Source organism: Microcaecilia unicolor, chromosome 3, assembly GCF_901765095.1.
Source record: "Microcaecilia unicolor chromosome 3, aMicUni1.1, whole genome shotgun sequence".
NCBI lineage: Eukaryota > Metazoa > Chordata > Amphibia > Gymnophiona > Siphonopidae > Microcaecilia > Microcaecilia unicolor.
In genome coordinates this window covers 411431389-411452727 of record NC_044033.1, presented here as the reverse complement: position 1 = coordinate 411452727, position 21339 = coordinate 411431389, and the positions used below count along the sequence as shown (strand labels likewise).

Here is a 21339-nt window from a genome sequence, read left to right as displayed (position 1 = left end):
ACCTATACGTACAGTAGGTTTTTAATCTGTTCCTGGAGGGCTCAATAACATCTAAAGGAATTAAGGTGGGATTTGTACCTAGGTCCCATTGTTTAAAGTCCACTGTGCTGACCGCTAGGCTGCCCCTCTGCTTTGCAGGGACATCTGTGTGGTCATTTTTGTACAAATGTTGCCAGACGTTTTTGTGCCTGCTTTTATGGCGTTTGGATTTTGGACGTTTCATTTCGGAAAATGGCTGTTCATTTTGGACGTTTTTGGTGCAACAAAGTCCTTCCACATATTTTCAAACAAAAAATCCTGACATTTTTCCTGTTTGAAAATGGCTGTGAAATGGACTTTTTTTTTTTTTGGACATTATGAGCAGGACAAATTAATTTTGACTTAGACATTCTTTAGAAAATAATCCTCCACATTTATTAAACTGGGAAATTATTAGGTTGTCGGTATAATGTCACAAATTATGAAGCCACTTCTTACCTCTACAACCAATTGGAGATCATCCATGTATCTCTCCTCAGTTTGAATCAACTCATGAATATATCCTTGTCGTTTTCTTTCCATGGGCTGCATGGTGTCCAATGTATGAAGGTCAGCACACCCTGAAGATTTCATAATTTTGATTAGTTATAAGACAAAATATAAAAGGTATATGCACACCAATTTCTTGTCCCCTCAAAGAATGTCTCATTAGCAGGAAAACAAGCCCCTAAATTTACAAGATCTAAAAATAAACGCCCTAATTATAATTCACAGGCAGGAAAGACTTCTGTCCAGTTAAACTGAGCTGACCAGGTGATCCCTGGATTTTGTGCTGCACATAACCAGGCAATGTCACTGAAAATCAGGGTTGACCACTTTTGGCACTATCTAGTTAGTGCAGGGGTGGTCTTGGAGTAGAGTCTGCACGAAGCCAGGATTTACCTGGTTAGCAGCGATTTTCAGACTGCTAAACTGGTAAGTACTCAGATAAAGTTAGGTCAGAAAAAAGGCTGCCCTTACTTTTTCCAGCCAGCTATCTGGGCACCGGTCTGAATACTAACTGGCACCCAGATCATTTCCGGTGGCCGGCCAAGACATGGATATTCAATGCTGGTGTCTGGAATAAGCCTGGCATTGACTATCTGGAGCATATTCTGCTTGTAACAGTGAGTGCTTTTAAGATTGTCAATCATCACAGACTAAATACGGTCCATAAATGATCAATATGAGGACCTAATTTGGCACATGTGGATTATCAATGTATATTGCCCAATCTGTATGAGTTCTAAATATATTATGAGCATGTTTTTTTAAACTACTCCTGTAAAGTATCTGTTTTTTAAAATTCACTTTGCTTTAAATGCCATGCATTTCTAGAATGCTATTATGCAAACCTTAATAGTCTTGATCCATCCACATACTTTCTGGCAGGAGGATGAGTTAGACTTGAAAATCCTTAATTGACCTATTGCGTTAGCTCGTTCTAGGTTTTTGTGACTTTATAATTACTATTTTATCTGAATTGCATCTGTAAAATGTAGCATTTGTTTAAAAAAGAAGCAACACTACTTTCCAGCTCTGGTCTACTAGCCAGACAATATATTGTATGCCTCCCTCCAAAAATGGAAGAAAAATTTACATCCAGGGTGTCACCAAAATATAAAATGAAAAAAAGCGAAATGTGAAATTATTAGTAATGCAGCATATAACAAAAATATTTTCAGGGTCTTAACAATAACATCTTACCAGGGGAAAGTAATTGAAGAGAATGCACAGAATATAGTCTGTCCAACCACTGTAAATTTATTACACTGATGTTTAAGAAACGTGCTTTGTAATAACCTTGCCTGAATAAAGTTATATTTTTACTACAGACTTGTACTACAAAACAGCAGCAAAATCTAAGAATGAATTCATATCATTCAAAATGATTAAATACATTGAGGTCTTGTGGAGAAAACCTGTTAAGGGAATGAATCCAAAAGATATTAAATTCAATATAATATCTCTCTCCTGCCATGAAACAAACCATTCCTTGCACCTGTACGCCTCACTGCTAGACAATGCTCGAACATTGCATTAATATCCATTAGCAGTCTCAGTGGTATGATCTCTACTCTGTATAGTTTCTGCTTTCTACTCTATAACCTAAGTACTGGTTTCAACTTGGACATGAGGGTTTGTGACTTGCCACAAAACAAGCTGCCTGTTTGTTCACAAGTTCTGGTACATCAACATTGAACTTTTGGTAAAGAGGAGAGTACTGGAGAGTTGGAAAAAAACGAAGTTAGAAGACACATTTGAAAAAAGTGAAAACTAAAAAAAAACAAAACCACCCAACTGAAATAAGCTAATGGCTAGTGTTATTTCTTAACCTTGCATTGCCTATGTGAAAATATCAGTCCTATAGTTTTTATTCTTTTGGGAAAGGTATAAATATTTTTTTTTACATTTCAACTGTTTATTAATTTTTGTTCAGAAATATAATGTCTTCTTAGCACGTGTTCAAAAAATTATTCCATTTTGAGCTTCAAATATGTTTACTAAGGTTGCCCCCATTGGAACAGAATGCAAAATACAGTTTACACAAACTGCTCAAGATATCCAACTTATCACAGTATTATAAACCCAATCGTCAAAATAATAATGTCAATCCTTGCTCATATCAGGATCAAATTAAGACAAACCAGCTTTCCTTTAATACTGAATCCACCTCACATACAGTCACTCATTTTAACTGCTGGATTCTATATATCGTGCCCAGTGTTCTGCTCTGAAATCCAAGCAAATTCTATAATAGCGCAGGTAACTTAATTGGCTTAACTAGCCAATCAGGACTTTTAACAGCACTTGAGCTATAATGAGCACTAAATGGCAATAATTAGAATTTACGCGCATACAAACTGCTTTCCTTTCTGAATGCATGGGGCCTGGTGGATATGTGGAGGGTCTTACATGGGACGGAAAGAGATTATACATGTTATTCGGCACCACATGGCACACACTCTAGAATCGACATGTGGATGGGCAATGAGGGAATGTTGTTGCAGGTCAGGTCCATAAAAATAGAGGCACGCACATGGTCAGACCATGCTCCGGTTGTTCTCTCTTTGAGGGGACGGCGGGAAGTGCGTGGACAAAAAAGCTGGCAATTCCCAGATAACTTGCTAACAGACCCAAAGCAGATGAAGGCAATTGAAGGTGAACTAAAAGAATTTCTTTCTATTAATGATACAGCCGATATTACACCGGGGATACTTTGGGAAACTCTGAAAGCAGTGATAAGGGGAAAGATGATATCTCTTCAAGCGTATTTATATAAAGACATTAAACAACAAGAAAAAGTATTAAGACTTAAGATACAGGATCTAGATAACCTAGTGAAACAGCAGTGCGCTACACCAGATCAACAGAGTATGTTACATAAAACGAGGGTCCAACTGGCCGCTTTAGAAAATAAAATTATTCAAGAACAGCTGCAGAAAGTGCAGCAAGAATATTACGAGTTCAACAATAAGGCCAGTAGGATACTGGCATATAAATTAAGACAATTAACTAGGCGTAACAATATTCATAGTATAAAAGACGTGAAAGGGAAGGTATACGACCAGTTAGAGGATATTCAAAGAGAATTTGTCACATACTATGAGAAACTTTACCAACCGGAGTTCGCTCCATCAGAGGAACAGATCCGCTCTATATTAGAGGCCGTAGACTTTCCCAGATTAACAGAGACAGAGCGAGCTATGTTATCGGCCCCTATAGATCAGGAGGAAATAGACGTAGTGATTAGGGGACTCCCGGGGGGGAAGGCCCCTGGGTTAGATGGCTTCGGCAATCGTTTTTATAAATGTTTCAGGACTATCTTGACCCCAATATTGGCCCGAGTGTATAACGATATTACAGCAGAAACCATTCTTCCACACTCGTGGAGACTAGCAGAAATAGTGCTGTTGCTTAAACCACAGAAAGATCCGCAAGAATGCGGATCCTACCGTCCAATTTCACTGCTAGGGACAGACTACAAAATTTTCACCACTATCCTGGCCAATAGGTTACAAAAAGTGCTACCCCGTTTGGTTCATGAGGACCAGGCGGGTTTTATCGTAAACAGACAGACCTTTGATAACACCAGGCGAGCACAATATATAATAGATAGAATTCAGAAAATAGGGCAGCCAGCGGTCCTTCTTTCATTGGATGCAGAAAAAGCTTTCGATAGAGTGTTGTGGCCCTTTCTATTTGCACTGTTGAAGAGAGCCGGTTTTGGTGGACAGTTTATACTGTGGGTAGCAGCACTTTACCGACAGCCAATGGCTCAACTTAAAATTAATGGCACTCATACTATACCTTTTGAGTTGTTCCGCGGAACAAGGCAGGGTTGTGCATTGTCCCCCTTGCTATTTGTGCTAACCATGGAGCCGCTGGCTAGAATGATAAGGCAGGAGCCGAGGATACAGGGTATACATATGGGAAGTCAAGAAACTAAAATCCTACTGTACGCAGATGATGTCCTGTTGACCTTGGCAGAACCAGGGACCACATTACCAGTGGTATTGGATATTCTTAACTCATATGGGGAAATAGCGGGCCTAAAGATTAACATACAAAAATCAGAACTTATGCCTTTACAATTTCCCCCAGGCCTACAAGCTGAAATTCAACACCTTTTCCCGTTCAGATGGACATCTAAAGCTATACGATATCTGGGGGTGAATTTGACATCAAATACCTCCGACCTCTTTAAAGAAAATTTTGTACCCAAAGCTCAAGAGATGTTTCAGGACTTGGAGCGCTGGGGGGGATTAGGTATGTCCTGGATGGGGAGGATAGCAGCAGTAAAGATGACCCTACTCCCCAGATTACTATATCTGTTTATGGCTATCCCCATCCACATCCCAAAATCATTTTTTAGGGCATTAGATCGTAAGGTTTTTGCCTTTATATGGAGGAGAAGGCCCCCACGGGTTAAACGAAGTGTGCTGTATCAATTTAGAAAGGATGGTGGAATGGGGGTGCCCAATTTCTGGTTATATTATAGAGCTACATTGTTGCAAATGTTGTCTATGGGGCAGAAGGGGATACTCAAACCCTGGTCACACGCAGCACAATGGGGCCTGAGAGGCGTTCCCCTGTGGGCTGCCCCATGGCTCCCAATACCATTGTTGAGAGGCCTTATAGAAGGACTGCAGGGACCGATGGGAGTGGCCCTAGGGGAATGGATTAAATGCAGATTAACATGGTTTCCTGGCCGCAAGTACCATCTGAATACCCCCATAGTTTTTGCGCAGGACTTCCCTGCAGGGAGGGAGGAAGGAGTATATGGGCATTGGGCCTCAACCTCTCTGAGATTATTGGGACAGATATGGGACGAGGGACAGTGCCACACATTTGAAAGCCTGAAAGAGGAATATGGTCTGACTGACAGAGACAGATTTCATTATATACAAATCCGAGACTTTATACATCGGAAAGCTAAAAATGAGCTGCTACTAGCTGTCACGGAACTGGAGCGGGCAATGGGATCCGGGTCAGGGAAGGGAGGAGTATCTAGAATTTATAAAGCATTAATACACCATTCTCTCCCTTTGTCCTCATATAATGCAAAATGGGAGGCACTACTGTCGACCACTTATACACCTGAGAAATGGACTAAAATATACAAAAATTTATTATCTTTTTCGATATCGACGCCCCTGGTGGAAAATGGATATAAGATGCTATATCAATGGTATCTTACGCCACACAGATTGGCACGCATATTTAAAACAGGGGCGTCGACATGTTGGAGGGGCTGCGGGGCAGAGGGCACATTCTGGCATATATGGTGGGAATGTCCGATCATTAAGACCTTCTGGGTGACCCTGATGTCATATATTCAAAGTAAACTGGGAATTTCTGTTCAGCTGTCCCCAGGTTTATGCATGCTTAATATACATGAGACAGGGATACCATATCCACAGAATTGTTTATTGACATATATAGTTACAGCAGCCCGTACGTTAATTGCAAGAAAATGGAAACAAGCAGTAGCTCCCACAGTGGAACAGGTATTTGTGAAAGTAGATTTTTGTTGTGTGATGGATAAACTAACAGCTATGAGAAGAGGAAGGGTGATCCGTTTTTATAAAACATGGAGCAAGTATATGGAATGGAGGGGCCTGCAAGTATAATAAGACATAGAGGCCATGGTAACAAAGGAGCAGGATATAAAGTTTGAGTTACCTTTGGTGGGAGGGGAGGAGGGTGGGTAGGGAGGGGGGGGGTATATGTTCATATTTAACGCTATATGTAATCGCAGGCATGGAAAATGTCAATTGTATGCAATATGTAATGTTAAAATAATAAACATATTTGGAAAAAAAAAGAATTTACGCGCATAACTCACTAAGCATATTCTGTAACGCACAGCACCTAAATTCTAATGTGTGGAGCCAAAAAGGGGCATGGCTATGGACAGGAAAATGGGCATTTCATGGGTATTCCAAAATTTACGTGCGTTGTTATAGAATATGCCCCTCTGCACCTAAATCTATGTACCGGTATTTACACCACGTTTTCCTTGGTGTAAATGGATGAGCGTAGTTCTAGGAGCTGGGATATGAACTAAATGTATTCTATATACCATACCTAAAACTAGGTACCGCTTATAGAATACACTTAGGTGGAAATTTAGGGGCCCTTTTACTAAGCTGCGTAGGCACCTACCCGTGCCCAATGTGCGTGAATTTTGAGTTAAGGCATGGCCCTTGCGGTAATTTTATTATTGACCTGCGTCTGCTATGCATGCTGGAAAATATTGTTATTTTCTGGTGCACAGGCAGTAATCAGGTTGTAATAGGCATTTTACACGTGTAGACCATCACCGCCCGGTTACCGTGCGAGACCTTACCACTAGGTCAATGGCTGGTGGTAAGGTCTCAGACCCCAAATGGACACATAGCAATTTTCATTTTGCCACACATCCATTTTTGGCAAAATTTTAAAAAGGCATTTTTTACAGGTGCGCTGCAAAATGATTCTGTGCATGCCCAAAACACGCGTCTTCACTACCGCAGGTCATTTTTCAGCACGCCTTAGTAAAACAGTCCCTTATTCTGCACAGATGTTTTAGGTGACATATACAGAATCTAGCCCTAAATGGCTTCCTGTCATCTATTCTGCTTGGCAAAAGTACCTCAAAGACCATTATCCATATTCCACTCATATGTATATAAAATCGCTTTAGTACCTCTCATACTCCTCCCATAATTTATTTGCATTCTCTATTTTACTTTCCATTGTTTCTATCTTTTCCCCAATATTATTTTAAGTTCAACTCTATCTTCCATTGTAAGAAAGTAGGTATGTGTTCTCCTTTCCAACATGATAAAATAACTTTTAAGCTAATGCTACAGCTAACATTAGAAATGTAATTTTATTTCTCTCATATTTTCTGATATGATTGTTATATGAATTTGCTCAAATTCCTATTTGATCACTTTTTCCGGTAAATTCTTCCCTAGATTATCCCCCAAGGCACTGGGAAAAAGTTAACTGTTATTTTATTTCATTCTATACCATATAGCAATTTCATAGATGTATTCCAACATAACAATTCTTCATCACAAGCAATGCATTCATGATAATGTTTCTTACATATTGCACAGTAAATGCTTAGCTCGTAAGCAGGAACAAATGGGACAAGGAAAGAAGCCAAACACCACCTTCCATCTTCTACAAATCCTCTAGCTTGGATTACCAAATCCCACTGCAATGTTACAAAAGGTGAAACCTCTGGATCTCTTGCATGTTTAGATATCCACCATCTTCATTGCTTGCTTTGTGAATATCAATGAAATATTATCTTTGTGCTCATTAGGCATTTTAGTGTGGAACAGGTGGTGGTGATGAATATACATCGACTACACAAAGACTCCAGTATTTTTTATCACAAAAACATTTTATTGTATTGCAATGCCCGCTAACCTCACTAGCACTGCTGCCTACTATTAAAACCTCACATATTCACTCCTCCGCTCACCTTGCACACCTGTATTTAATTTAAATACAAAACAGTTGATTTTACATTTTAAACTGCATACTTATACTGTTTCGTATTGTGCATATGTTTTGCCATGCTTATACATTATATCATACTCAAATAATCAAAACTCAGTGATTTCCTGGGCGGCGTCTGTGGCTCAGCCCTAAGGGAGTTTCAATCCGGCATGCAGCCACTGGAGGTGTAGAACAAATTTGATGGTGGTTCCTCCTGAGGAAGATTTGTGAAATGCGGTCCTGCATTGAGGAGCCGGCATAACATGAAACAGATATGGTGGACTGTTGAGTTAGTCACTGAGCACACAGCACCTGTATTGTGATGCATACTAATGACTGGAGGTGGTGTATTTGAACAGCCAACGGAGGTTTAACGGACATACAGAGTTTGTCCATGAAGAACAGTCATCCAGCGTTTATGTGGAAACATTTTCACTGCGTCCATGCAGAAGGCGTGGCATTTGTAGGAAAAGGACCATTTTGCTGGCAGGACTGAGTTTTGATTATTCGAGTATGATATAATGTATAAGCATGGCAAAACATATGCACAATACGAAACAGTATAAGTATGCAGTTTAAAATGTAAAATCAACTGTTTTGTATTTAAATTAAATACAGGTGTGCAAGGTGAGCGGAGGAGTGAATGTGTGAGGTTTTAATAGTAGGCAGCAGTGCTAGTGAGGTTAGCGGGCATTGCAATACAATAAAATGTTTTTGTGATAAAGAAAAAATACTGGAGTCTTTGTGTAGTCGATATTAAAAGTGACTCTGGAATTAAAAGAGTTATCCCCTGATTAGTAATTTTGGATGAATATACATGCAAGGCACCAGGCACAAAACAGTAGAGGAAACAACGAGATGGCGTTGAGTCAGCAATCTGAAGTCCAAGCGTTTTCCTTTTCATAGAAGCTACTGAGTGGAGACTGTTTTTGATGATTTTTTTTCTGGGAATAAGTATGACATGACAAGTTCCTAGACCCCTGATGCAGGCCAGTAGGGCCGCAACACGAGTCGTGTCTCTCTTATTCATTTTGAAGACTATGTTAATAAAGAAATTTTGAACACCATCTGCAAGAGGTTCTTCTTCTTTTTTTGTTTGTTTCCTCTACTGTTTTGTGCCTGGTGCCTTCCACCCATGGAGGTATTTTTCTTCTGTTTGTGACTGACTATACATGGAAGGCACTTACTGCCAGTAGCGATAATGCTGGGTTTCTAGTTTATACTACTGTGCTAACATTAGTTTCTTTCTAGGAGAATTATCAGTACATATTTCTGCACACAGCCATTATGAGTTGAAGCACCTGTCTTTAGTCCAGAACCATTTTAGTGAGAAGCTGACTTACCTTCTTTTGTCCCATTCTGCCAAGAAAGCAGCTCAAGACCCTTTTACAAGAAAGTACCACCTTCAGACCAAGAAGCAGAAAAAACAGAGTTTGCCTGGGAAACACTTGGGAAGATAGGCGGGACTTATATTTTACAATGTGAATGATCTGTGTCCTGGACGACACACAAAGGGGGGGTAATCATTGATTGGTTTAATAGTTTTAGAAGAACAGCAAAAAGGCAAATGTCAAAGTACTTCTTTGGAGATCCTCCAAACTGAAGGCAGCATGTCAAACTAATCCTGACTTCCTGACTTACCAAAGGGCTAGGCCAAAACACAGGCTGGAAAGGTCCAGGCAGACTCTGGTTAGGCAAGAAGGCAGAGCGTAGGAATAGAGAGAGACCCAGACCAGAGTCAATGCATTCTTGCATATCTGGGAATAAATGTGGCCCTCTCCACTCTCTCTGGACTAATGAGCTTTCCTCGGCCATTCTCTCTCTAATAGAGATGTGCATGAAAACAAACGTCTGACATTTTTTATTTTTTTGGACCCTTTCCCAATTTTTGGCAATTTATTTTGGTTTAACACCTGTTTTATTTTGAAATAACTTTTATTAAGGAAGGAATTATAAAAGAGCTTCCAAATGAAAAATATCACAAAGGCTTCCATAAACAACTACAATAGGAAGTGCAATAGCACAGTAAACAGTAATGCCATAATGCCCAAAACTCCCTTCCCCTCCCTCATCCCCATCCCCCCACCCTCCTTTCCCATGCACCTCCTTCCTCCCTCCTCCTAAAGCTCCAAGTTATTTAACAAAGCAGTGTAAACTCTCATTGTCAAAGTACCTTATCTTATTTTTAGAAAACAGCTCAAGGCCTTTTTATTTCAAGAGGCATTTGGGTAAACTAGATTTCCATTTGTGACATCAGTTTTAAGATGTTTAAAGAGGATTAGCTTTCAGATGTCATTGTCTTGTAAGATATGTTCTGCTTATTTCATTGTGTTATCCTAGGCATTTTTTAATGTATGTTTTATTGTAATCTGCTGGGAACTGTGGACCATGCAGAATATACATGTTTTTAAATAAATAAATAAATAAATAAATAAAATGGTGATCTCGGTATTTCAATGCTCTCAACGTTACATTGAAAGCATTGAAATATCAAGATCACCACAGTGACAAGTCTTAAAAAGAAAGATCTAATGGGGGGGGGGACCCCACACATCTTGAAGGGGAGCTATGGTGATGTGCCAGATCATCTATGTGGAAATATGAAGCCCAAGCTGGTCTCCACGTGACAGTAGCAGGCGAGAAGTGATGCACATGCAATGTAGTCTTTTCAAAAGCTTTTGGATGTATCTAAGTTGAAGAAGCTTTCCCGTACCAGGCTTAGCTGGTGATGTCACTTACTGGCCAGGACTTGCTAACCTGTTGTGCTCAGAGAAACTCATCTACTTTGGGGGTCTCCTAAGTACCTGTAATCCAAACTGACCACTGTCAGACAGGATTCTGGGCTCAATGGATCTTGACACAGTATGGCTTATGTTCTTACACATTCGATGCTTTTAAAATTAAATACAAAAACTTTACAGCTAAGATGACATATCAAATGATAGTATGCCTCAAAATATAAGTAATGTAGAAAACATATTCGAATATAATATCTAAACAAAACAATTTGAACAATTACCTAATTTTATAAAACTGCATGATTGGTAAGTCCAAAGATCAAACTTTTCATGAAAAAGTGGTCTTAAAATATCTTTACAAGAATTTACTCACTCCACACACACTACCTTAGAAATAAATGCTAAATCTCCCCTCGGGGTCAGAAATGACATGAAACAACTAGTGCAGAGTTTAAAATTAAACCTTGCAAACAACGTTACCAGCAAAGCTGGATTTGAACATGCCTGTTTTACAAAAGGCCCAAAAGCCACATATTAAAAACCAACAGTGCCAAACAATTCTGTATCTTGGTGAACCCATCAGTTAGATATCTTTATCAGACCTGGCATGGAACCATCTAATTTCTTTTGGAAGATTTTACATACAATTTCACTGCAATGGGGATATAAGAGATCTGTCAAAATTTCATCAATTTTGATAATTTTCAATACCCACAATCCTTTACTTCTTTACTTCCTTAATGCTACAGCATTTATGAGAACAGTCTAACAGTAATAAGAGTTTTACAGACAGACCCATTAATATGCCCAGTGTTCACAGAGTGGCCTTACACACACACACACACACACAGTAAATTCATACTACTTGTGGCTAAAAACCAAACACGCAAACAAGAATAAACCCATCTTACCAACCTGTAAAACACAGGATGAAAACCAAAATGATCATCATCGACCAGTGAAGCACTCTACTTATACACAGAACCAAAACCATCACAAAATCTGATGTCAAAAGTAACTTGAATTTACTTACAACTATTCACACTCGCCACATAGTCTTCAGAATCTGACAAATTTTCAGCGACACTGTTCAGTTCGGACAGCTGTTGAAGAGCCTCTCTCTCCCGCAGGATCCGAGGGTTAGCCATGGGTTTTAATCCTTTTTGAAACATCTCATCACTGTCTTTATCCACCACTATACAAAACATTTGTATCATTCTATTCAAACTAAGATTTGTTTACTCTCCTGACTCCTTTATGTATGTGGCAGAAAAATCCGACAGGCACGAGAATGCATCAAGAACCGGTAAAAGCTGTTTATGTAATGGGAACACATTATCTTGCAATGATGCATGGCTCAGCTTCATCTCTCAGACATGCAGGCACAAAGTGTATTTTGCATCATAGCAGGGGAGGAGACATGTTTAGCTGAAGGCACCATTTAAACATGACACTTTTCAGTCAGACTGTAGCAATGGCAACAAGATTCCAAAGGGTGTTAGTGGCAAAACTCTTTCCAACTCGCATCTAATACATTAATATTGCATTTACTACAAACTGTATGTTCTTCTTTCGACTTTGCAATTCTTTATATTGTTACTATGTAAGCCGCATTGAGCCTGCCACGTGTGGGAAAGCGCGGGGTACAAATGTAATAAATAAATAAATAAAAAATAGTGGAGAAACACAAGGCTCCTGTATACCTCCCTTGATATTTAACTTTTATCTTGAACCACTGGGGCCTTTAATACAACAGCATAGATTTCAATACATTCAGTTATAGATGCCATGAGGAAACAGACCTAATTTTTTTCTTAATCAAGGATTAAATGCAGTGGCTTCTTGAATCTGCAAAGAAGCTGAAATTAAATCCCATCAAATCTAAAATCCTGTCAGCAGACTCCTCAGTTATACCAAAGTTAAATACACTGTCGTTTGAGATTAGTGCTCTACATCATCTGAAAATTAACTTGAATCTCAGATCATAGCAGTTTGAGGGGTGACCTTTGCCAAAACTAATAAGTTTCCTTGGTTGAAAAAGAATGATTTAAACAATCGTGCAGGTACTTGCCCAGCCTCCCTGGATTACTGTAGTTTTCTTTATGATGGGCTATCCAGAAAACCACTTAAAGCTGCAATTAATCCAGATCTCAGCAGCAGAGGTCATACTGGGGAACAAAGTGATAAAGCAAGTATTTTTTTTTTTAATTAGAACTTCACTGGTTACCAATTGCTCTATTAAATTTGATTTTAGTCTTTGTCCACACAAGCACTAAGAGGAACATAGTAACATAGTAGATAACAGCAGATAAAGACCTGCATGGTCCATCCAGTCTGCCCAACAGGATGAACTAATAGTATAAAGTATACTTGATCTTGATTTGTCTTTGCACAGTGTCTAAGTGACTGGCTGGCATGGAACCGGCCTTACCTTTTAAGATCATTGCAGAAGCACTTTTAAGCAAGCCTCCATTTTCTGATAAGAAACTGACAAAAACAAGAAGCAGAGCTTTTTCCAACATGGCTTCTAAATTATTAATGGATTTCCAAGACATACTTGATAGGAGACCAAAACGATAAACAGGATGGAATTCCTCCCATTTGAGGAAAGGCTAAAGAGGTTAAGGCTCTTCAGCTTGGAAAAAGTAGGCTGAGGGGAGTATGATTGAGGTCTACAAAATTCTGAGTGGTGGGTAAAAGTGAATCCATTTTTCACTCTTTCAAAAAGTACAAAGACCAAGGGACACTCAATGAAATAACATGGAAATACTTTAAAAACAAATAGGAGGAAATATTTTTTCACTCAAAGAATAGTTACACTCTGGAATTCATTGCCGGAGGATGTGGTAACAACAGTTTGTGTATTTGGGTTTAAAAAAAGGTTTGGACAAATTCCTGGAGGAAAAGTTCATAGTCTGTTATTGAGATGGGCATGGGGGAAGCCACTGCTTGCCCTGGGATTAGTAGCATGGAATGTTGCTGCCATTGGGGTTTCTGCCAAGTACCTGTGACTTGGACCGGCCACTGGTGGAAGCTGTATGGACCATTGGTCTAACCTAGTATGACTATTCTTATGTTCTTAACTTAGTTTTGTCTTTTACACATTTATTTTTATAACCATAGTAATTCAGAAGTATCTATGTATTGGCTATATTTTAATTTATCTCATTTATCTTATTTTTTATTATTTAATCCCACTATCTGGGCTTTAATGATTGAGACAAATTGTCCTAGAATATAGGATGAAGAGGAATTGTCTCAATATTAATGGTTTGAAAGTGTTTTAAATTTTATTATGACTTGTACCTGTAATGCTAGGTTTTAATCAAATTGCTCTTATGATGAGTAATTTTCACACATTATTTTTTGTAAACAGGCTATGTTTACATTTGACATATCATGCAAGATTATATGATTTACACTAATTAATCCTTTTTTGGTATTTTACATTTTAGGTAATTCTTGGAGGGGATGTACATAAGCAATGAAATCAACACAGCTGAAAACATAATCAATCTGTCTTTTTCAAATAAATCCTTACTGGTACACTTCAGTGTTGTTTGTATTGCTGCTCTGTGTGTGTGGGGGGAGGGGGATTTGTTGCTTTGTGGGGGGAATGACAGGAGCTGGGAGCTCAGAAGGCAGCAACAAAGGAGCAGAGAAGAGCCTCTACTCCCTGCTGCATCCTCCTCCTCCTCCTGTCAACCCTCCACCCCACTCCAAACTGGTAGCCTAGCATATGGGCCCCTAGATATCTATGCTACAGGAACTTGACAGAGGTGAGGAAGGAGTCATCTGGTACTCTATTCTGGTGAGGATGATTAGTAGGAAGGAAAAACGGTAAGGAGAAAAAGAGTGAATGCTGTTGGTGAGAGATGGGAGGATTGTTTGGGAAGGCGAAGGGGGGGGGGGGGGGGTCAATCCTCAAGGTGGTGAATGTTGAGGTGAGGAGGACTGTGAAAGCCTAAGGGGATGGAGAATGACATTGACAGAGGTACTGATTAGGTACTGATTCTGCTGCCAGGGGTGGGGAGATGAGAAAGATAAACTAGGTCATATTTGGGAGGAATGGGATGTTTGAGGCCAGGATAAAGCACACTAGGAATCATGGGGGGGATGTGGGGCTAGGAGACCAAACTTAGGGAAGAAAAAAAAAAAGCACAGAAGGGAAAGAAAAGACACACAACCAGATAAGAAACGCAACAGAATGGAAGGACCAGGGACTGATGAAGAGAGTATACCAGACTGGTGAAGGGAGAGAAAGAATGGATAACAAACCCTGGATAATGGACAGGGTCACTGAAAGGGAAAGAATCAGGATGGAGGAAGTGTGTGTGAACCAGGTGTGGGAAAGAGAAGGATGGAGAAATAACTTGGCAATTGGGAAACACAGAGATTGGGGAGAACAAAGAGAAGGAGAAACAGGGAAGACCAGGGACTGAGAGAATACTGGATAGGGGAATGAAGGTGGAAAGCACACTTAGGATAGAGGACAGACTTTTGTGTGGATGAAGAGTGAGAAAGTATATATGATGAGGACAGAAGACTGGAGAAAGTGTGCGCTAGGAATGGGGAATAAAATGAACTTGCATTTGGGGCAGGGAATGAAATGATGATAAATGAAAGAGGATGGGTAAAAGGAAAGAAGGAGAAAGAGAAAGCGGTAATGCAGAGCAAGCATGAGTGAATTCCTTCAAAAAGGCGGTAAATAAATCCTAATAAATAAATAAGCATAAAGCAGATGAGAAAGATTACTAGAAAGGTTATGATCAAGAGAAGAAAAATAAAGAGAAAATATTATAGTCACTCTGAAGGAAAGAGAACAAAGGGAAGAAAAGGAACAGAGGGAAGACCAGAATATGAGAGGAAAAAAAAAAAACCAGGCTGATCCAGAAAGAGGGCCAGTCAAACCACTAGGCAAGCTAGGCATCAGCCTAGGATGGTACAATTCAGGGGCAGCACCAGGACAGAAGAGTCAGCATGGGGGCTTGAGCACTTCCATGGCTCAAGGCTTGCTGCATCCTACCTCCTTCAAAACAGGAAGTTCTGGGGGGGGGGGGGGGAGTGGAACATGGAAGGGCCACAAGCATGTACAGATGCTCAAGGCTCTGTGCTGGCTATGATGAGCTTTTTGTTTAGTGCTACAGGTCCAGATAGACTCAGCGGTGCAGCACCAGCAACATGGAAGTATGAACAGGGGTAAGGTAGGACCGGCATGAGAAGGGGAGGGTTATGCTGGTGGTAGGGAAAGGGAAGACTACTGCCACCTAGGGAGGGGGGTAAGAGAGAAAGGGAAGATGCTGGCCACCTATAAAGGGAGGGTAGGGCCTTGAGCCACCTCTGGGGGTAGGGGGAAGAATGCACAGCTGAAGGTTCACCTAAGGCCAGCTCTGGTCAAAAAAACAAGTTGAACACCAATGGTCGAAAACTTTTACTGCCAGAGAGTGACTAGTAAGAACTCATCAGTGTAAGATAATAATTGAATTTTGTTCGATATTTTAACTTTTTCTGGTGTTTAGTTTCTTATATGCAGGACATACCTACCAAAATTGAACCTTTTCATACTGGGCCCAAATACATTTTGAGGTTAGAAAACTAATGTGCACTTAGATACATTTTGAGAGTAGATTGCTGCAATTTTTCATTCCAAAGCTCTGCTGGACATGCCCTCCCCCCCCCATAAGAATTAAAATATTTGTAACCATATTGCCCCACTAAAAATGACGTAATTGGAAGTTATTAGAAAAATAGAGTGTTGCATACATAGATGCTATTGTGCGTTAGCTTTTGGAGCCTTTAATATCCCCTTTTCAGATGTTTCTGTAGAAAACACAGAAAGAGCAGATTCCAAATTTTTGGTACTAGCAATTTCACAAGCAAAAAAGGCAACCAATAGGATTCAGTCTCTAAAATTTCAGATTAGATCACTATCATCATTTTAACAATTTTCTCTGATCGGCCAATATATTGTAAAATTTAAAAGCTAGGTATGTCAGTTCTCCAGTTGGATGAAAATTGTTTCTAAGACTGTGATAAAGGTAACTTAGTGCACCCCTTCAGATGACCACAACCTGTTGACAAAGTCAACAGATGTTTGCTTATTTTGTAATGAAACAGAACACTGGTAATGGTGTTCGATAGTTTTGCACTGGATGGATTAGGGACAAGTCAACAAATGTTCTCAAATGTGCTCTTAACACCTTCTCTTTCTCTCATTGGTTTTATAATTATGCAGATATAAGGTCGGATGCTTTCTGCAGAGGAAAAATATCTCAACAATAGGACTGCTCCAATTCAACTGCCATCCAAATGATGGTTTTCTTCTTTGGCTTTCCAAAGTGTCTATAAGATTTATAGGGTGCTTTATAAATAAATTATAAGTCTTGAACTAATTAAGCTGGTCCGGGATAAAACAGCATAACAGAGCTGTCCTACTGGAGGCTTGGAATTGCAAGATGTTAGGAATTTCTTAAAGAATATTCAATCCATGTATTCAAAACACACTAGGCGTTCTGCCCAAATTGATTGGGGCACTTTCTGCTGTATGTGTGTGAGAGACTATATGTTTGTATATTTATTAAGCTAATATATATGAATCAGATCCCTACATTTTCTGTGGTCCTCTGCGATTAGCCCTTATGAACACCTTTGTTTTGCTCTCAGTGCCTTTTGGAGCTTTGTAGTTACTGCTTTGCCTCAGGACATGTTGGGAGGATCAGAATTCTCCCTCCAATTGCTCTCTTGAAGAGAATTAGAGAGATGGTAGCTGTACCTAGGTCTTAGATCTAGAGTGTAAAGGGTATGAACCCTCTATGCTGAGGCAGTAAACTACTATTTGTTTTTTTTCTCTCGGGATAGCAATTCATAGTGAATGTTTACCTGTGTGGCTGCTATGTTGTTACCACTGTGTGTGCTGTGTGGCTACCACTGTTGGCTGTGTGGTTACCTGTGCTGTGTTGCAGTACTGTCTGTGCTCTATTTCAGCATTTCAAGCACCAGTCACTGACCATGCTCCCTACTGGAGCGGGGCTGATCACAGACTTGGACTCAATCTGTATGTACAGAATCCTAATCCATCTCAGCACAATTGTTAAGTGATTGAATTGTTTATCTGGTCATCAATTGTATTAAATAACGGAATTGAGAGGATTAGTGTCAATTGTTGGTAACAAGCAGCCCCAGGTTTAAGTCTAGGAATAGAGTTGAAGTCATAAGACTAGGTTTCTGGCTTTGTGTGCTCTCGTGCACGGGCAGCATCTCAGGTGTTTTGCCAGTTTGTATTTATCAGTGGCAAATGTTCTGGTCAATCCCATTATTTTGGTCAATAACCTTTTAAAATACTGTTAACTAATAAGAAAAATATTTGAATGGGTCTTGTAATCAAATAGCACTGTTTCCCAAACAAATGTGGTGTTTCAAAAGCACCAAACCAGCTGTAGGGACATGGTCAGTAAAAGAGATGAAATTAGGATTCTGCCAGTAATTTTCTTAGTTCCATATTAAATAAGTTGGAATTGCCTATCTTCCTAAAATGGAACCATTTTGAAAAAATAGCATGGGCGGTCCTCCTAAAACTTTTTTTTATTTTGCAGTTTGCTACAAGGAGGGGGTAGTAGTGTTTTTGCAAAAGATTTTGTGCTTGGGAGCGTAGAGGGCAATGAGATTTGATATACCACCTTTCTGTGGTACAATCAAAGTGGTTTATATTGATTATATGCAGGTACTCTCTCTGTCCCTAATGGTCTCACTGTCCTAGGGAAGACTGGGAGCTAGGGAAGACAGGGTTAAAATCTTGGACTTCTCATGGATGTCCCTCATCACTCTTTGCCCTCCTAGATATCTACTCAAATGGCAGGGATCTACTTAAAGTATACAACTGTAATGCACCTTGAGCCCAGATTTAGAAAGGCAAGTAATTATATTTAAAATGCAAATCAAGAAACGTTGTGTGAATCCAATATCTATTCAGGCTGTGAAGATCAGGCAAGGCACAGTTTTGTTTCTAAATTCCAGCAAAGGACTATAGTGCTCTTTACTGAAATAAGTACCAAAGGAGACTTGGACAAGTATTATAAAAATTCTGGATTTGTCTATTCTTAGACTTCTTCAAAGTATTTCCAGCAAGCTAATACCTTTTTTACATGCTGAAGTTGATACATACTGAACCTTATTGTCTTTGGTCTTTATCAGGCCATAACTAATATAATAAGTAACTGAGGAGGATTCACAATGCTATACCATAACTGTGGCAGACAGAAAATGGAATAGCACAATCAAGTGAAATTTTTCATACTGAAATAAAATTCACTCGCATTTGTGTCACCTATCCACAAGTCATTCATGAGAATCGGTTTCAAAACAAAAAGCTGTTTTTATGATTTAAAAGGAAATCCTGATCCTAGTATGGTAAAACTGTGTCTTCACCACTTAGTCTAAATGCCAGAGAAAAATATGGCAAGTATCTGGTTGAAATCTTTTCCAGCAATATATTCCTAATTGAATTGATAGCCACAGAGGAATGCATTCATTTTCTCAGTATTAATAACTGAGTCACTAAGAACACTGTATTATAATCAAAGTCCTAGCCACTTTGTACTTGTACTGGAAGATCAAGTCCTACTTTGTCTATGTTGGCTCAGAATATGATCATCCTTCATGTGGCTAGTGAAAGAGTGTGTGGCTTTAAGCTATACCAAATCATCTGTTCAAAGGGAACACACTGTAAAAGCACACAAAGAAAAACATACTTAAGGGCCAGATGTTTTTGTGGAACTTTTATTTAACACCTTTGCATAGATACATACCACAATCATTAAAAATGAAGACGCTTAAAATACCTCATGCCAAAAGTTCTTTGGATTTGCATAATCTAAACATCTTCAGTAATTAACAACCCAAAACATGGAAGTTGCAGCTTTATTAAATCAAAATATATTAAGGCAAACAAACATTAACAGCTTGTAACAACTAATTTACATTACAGCAGCATTATTCATGACAGCAAGGTGCAACTCTGAGGAACAAATGTGCTTGAACAAGCACAGAAATACTTTCAAAAATGCAACAACAGGGTAAAAACTTTTCAAAGCTAGCCATATTTTATTATTATTTTTTTTTTTTACTGTGTGTAAAAATGTAGGGAAAATGTTTTTACAGTATTGCTGAAAAATATAAAACTGATCACAAAAGTCAGGAGCATAGCATACAGGTTTTCCATTCATGCATCTTGGCATAGACTTAAAAGAAAGTTTAAGAGACCACGCATAGAAAAGTGCTTCAAAATGTCATCACATGGTGACGAGTACAAATACCGAGCTCTCTTCTCAGACAACAATCCCTAAAACATTTAAAATTGCTAAGCATGGCTCTTTTCTTTTTCTTGCCTTTTGATATTGGGGACTATCTTGATGGGAACAGAACCAATTCCCTGAAAAAAACTGCTGACATGAACTTCTGCTTTAAGCTATTTCTGAAACTGTTGTAGGAGCTTTCTAGAATAAACCATGTGGATATAAATGTGTCACATATTAATCATTCTTACTTTACCTGATTCACATTGCTCATGCTGTCACACAATATGTAAACACAAGGTGTATGGTTCAGTTGCATAATGATGTGTCTGATGGAATTTAACACACTCTTCCAAAATAGCTACACATCAGGCAGAAGGGAAATTTTAGGAGACTATTTTTTAAGTTTGAGATTTAAACAATATTTACTTTACATGTGTACGTGTCCAGCTTAAAATCTTTAAAAGGGGTAGTCTGGTGTAACAAAATTGATAGAGGCAGGTGGCACCTTACAGACTACATAAACCAAAAGTTCATTAAATATAGTGAACAGAAAACAAAATTGTCTTAAAAACTGTAATAATTCTACTGAACCGAACAAGCTGGTAGAACACAAAGGGCTCTTTTACTAAAGATTAATGTGTGCTAATCCCGGCAGTGCGTGCTTCTTACCATTTCGTGCATGCAAACAGAATTAGCACATGCTAAGCTTTAGTAAATGGGCCCCTATATGTCTGTCACTATTCCTCTTTAATCAAATCTTTTTGGATTGATGGACACTGATCTTGCACAAAAAATAAATTTTGTTATATTCAGAAGGTTTTTCTGCCAGTGATAGAATACTACCTGAGCACGATTTGTGCTGAAAGGTTTTGAGGCTTTTCCTTCTGATAAAAAAAAAAAACAATAGAACTATTATAGTTTTGGACACAATTTTGTTTTCTGTTACATGTGGGTGCTCATTTTCAAAGCATTTAGACTTACAAAGTTGCACAGAAACCTATGGAACTTTGTAAGTCTATGTGCTTTGAAAATGAGCCTCTACATTTAGTGAAGCTTTTTGGTTGATATACTTTGCTCCTCATTAAGGGTATATTGTACCTTACAGACTAACCCAGTGGTTCCCAAACCTGTCCTGGGGTCTCCCCAGCCAGACAGGTTTTCTGGCTATCCACAATTAATATTCATGGGAAAGATTTGCATGCGTTTGCCTCCACATAATGTCCTGGGAGGTGTCCTATATGCCAAGATTTGAGATATTATGGAAAGATTGCTGAGACTCATCAAACATA

General features: G+C 39.1%; 1 protein-coding gene across 2 annotated transcripts in view; it reads right to left on the bottom strand.

Annotated features, from left to right (window-relative positions):
• Window positions 1-21339, bottom strand: part of ITSN2 (intersectin 2) — a 353877-nt gene that overhangs the window by 50496 nt on the left and 282042 nt on the right. For both annotated transcript variants that reach the window (XM_030198794.1, XM_030198795.1), the window contains exon 29: window positions 478-599. In XM_030198794.1, the coding sequence (XP_030054654.1) occupies window positions 478-599 (122 nt within the window). The remainder of the gene's footprint in view (window positions 1-477; window positions 600-21339) is intronic.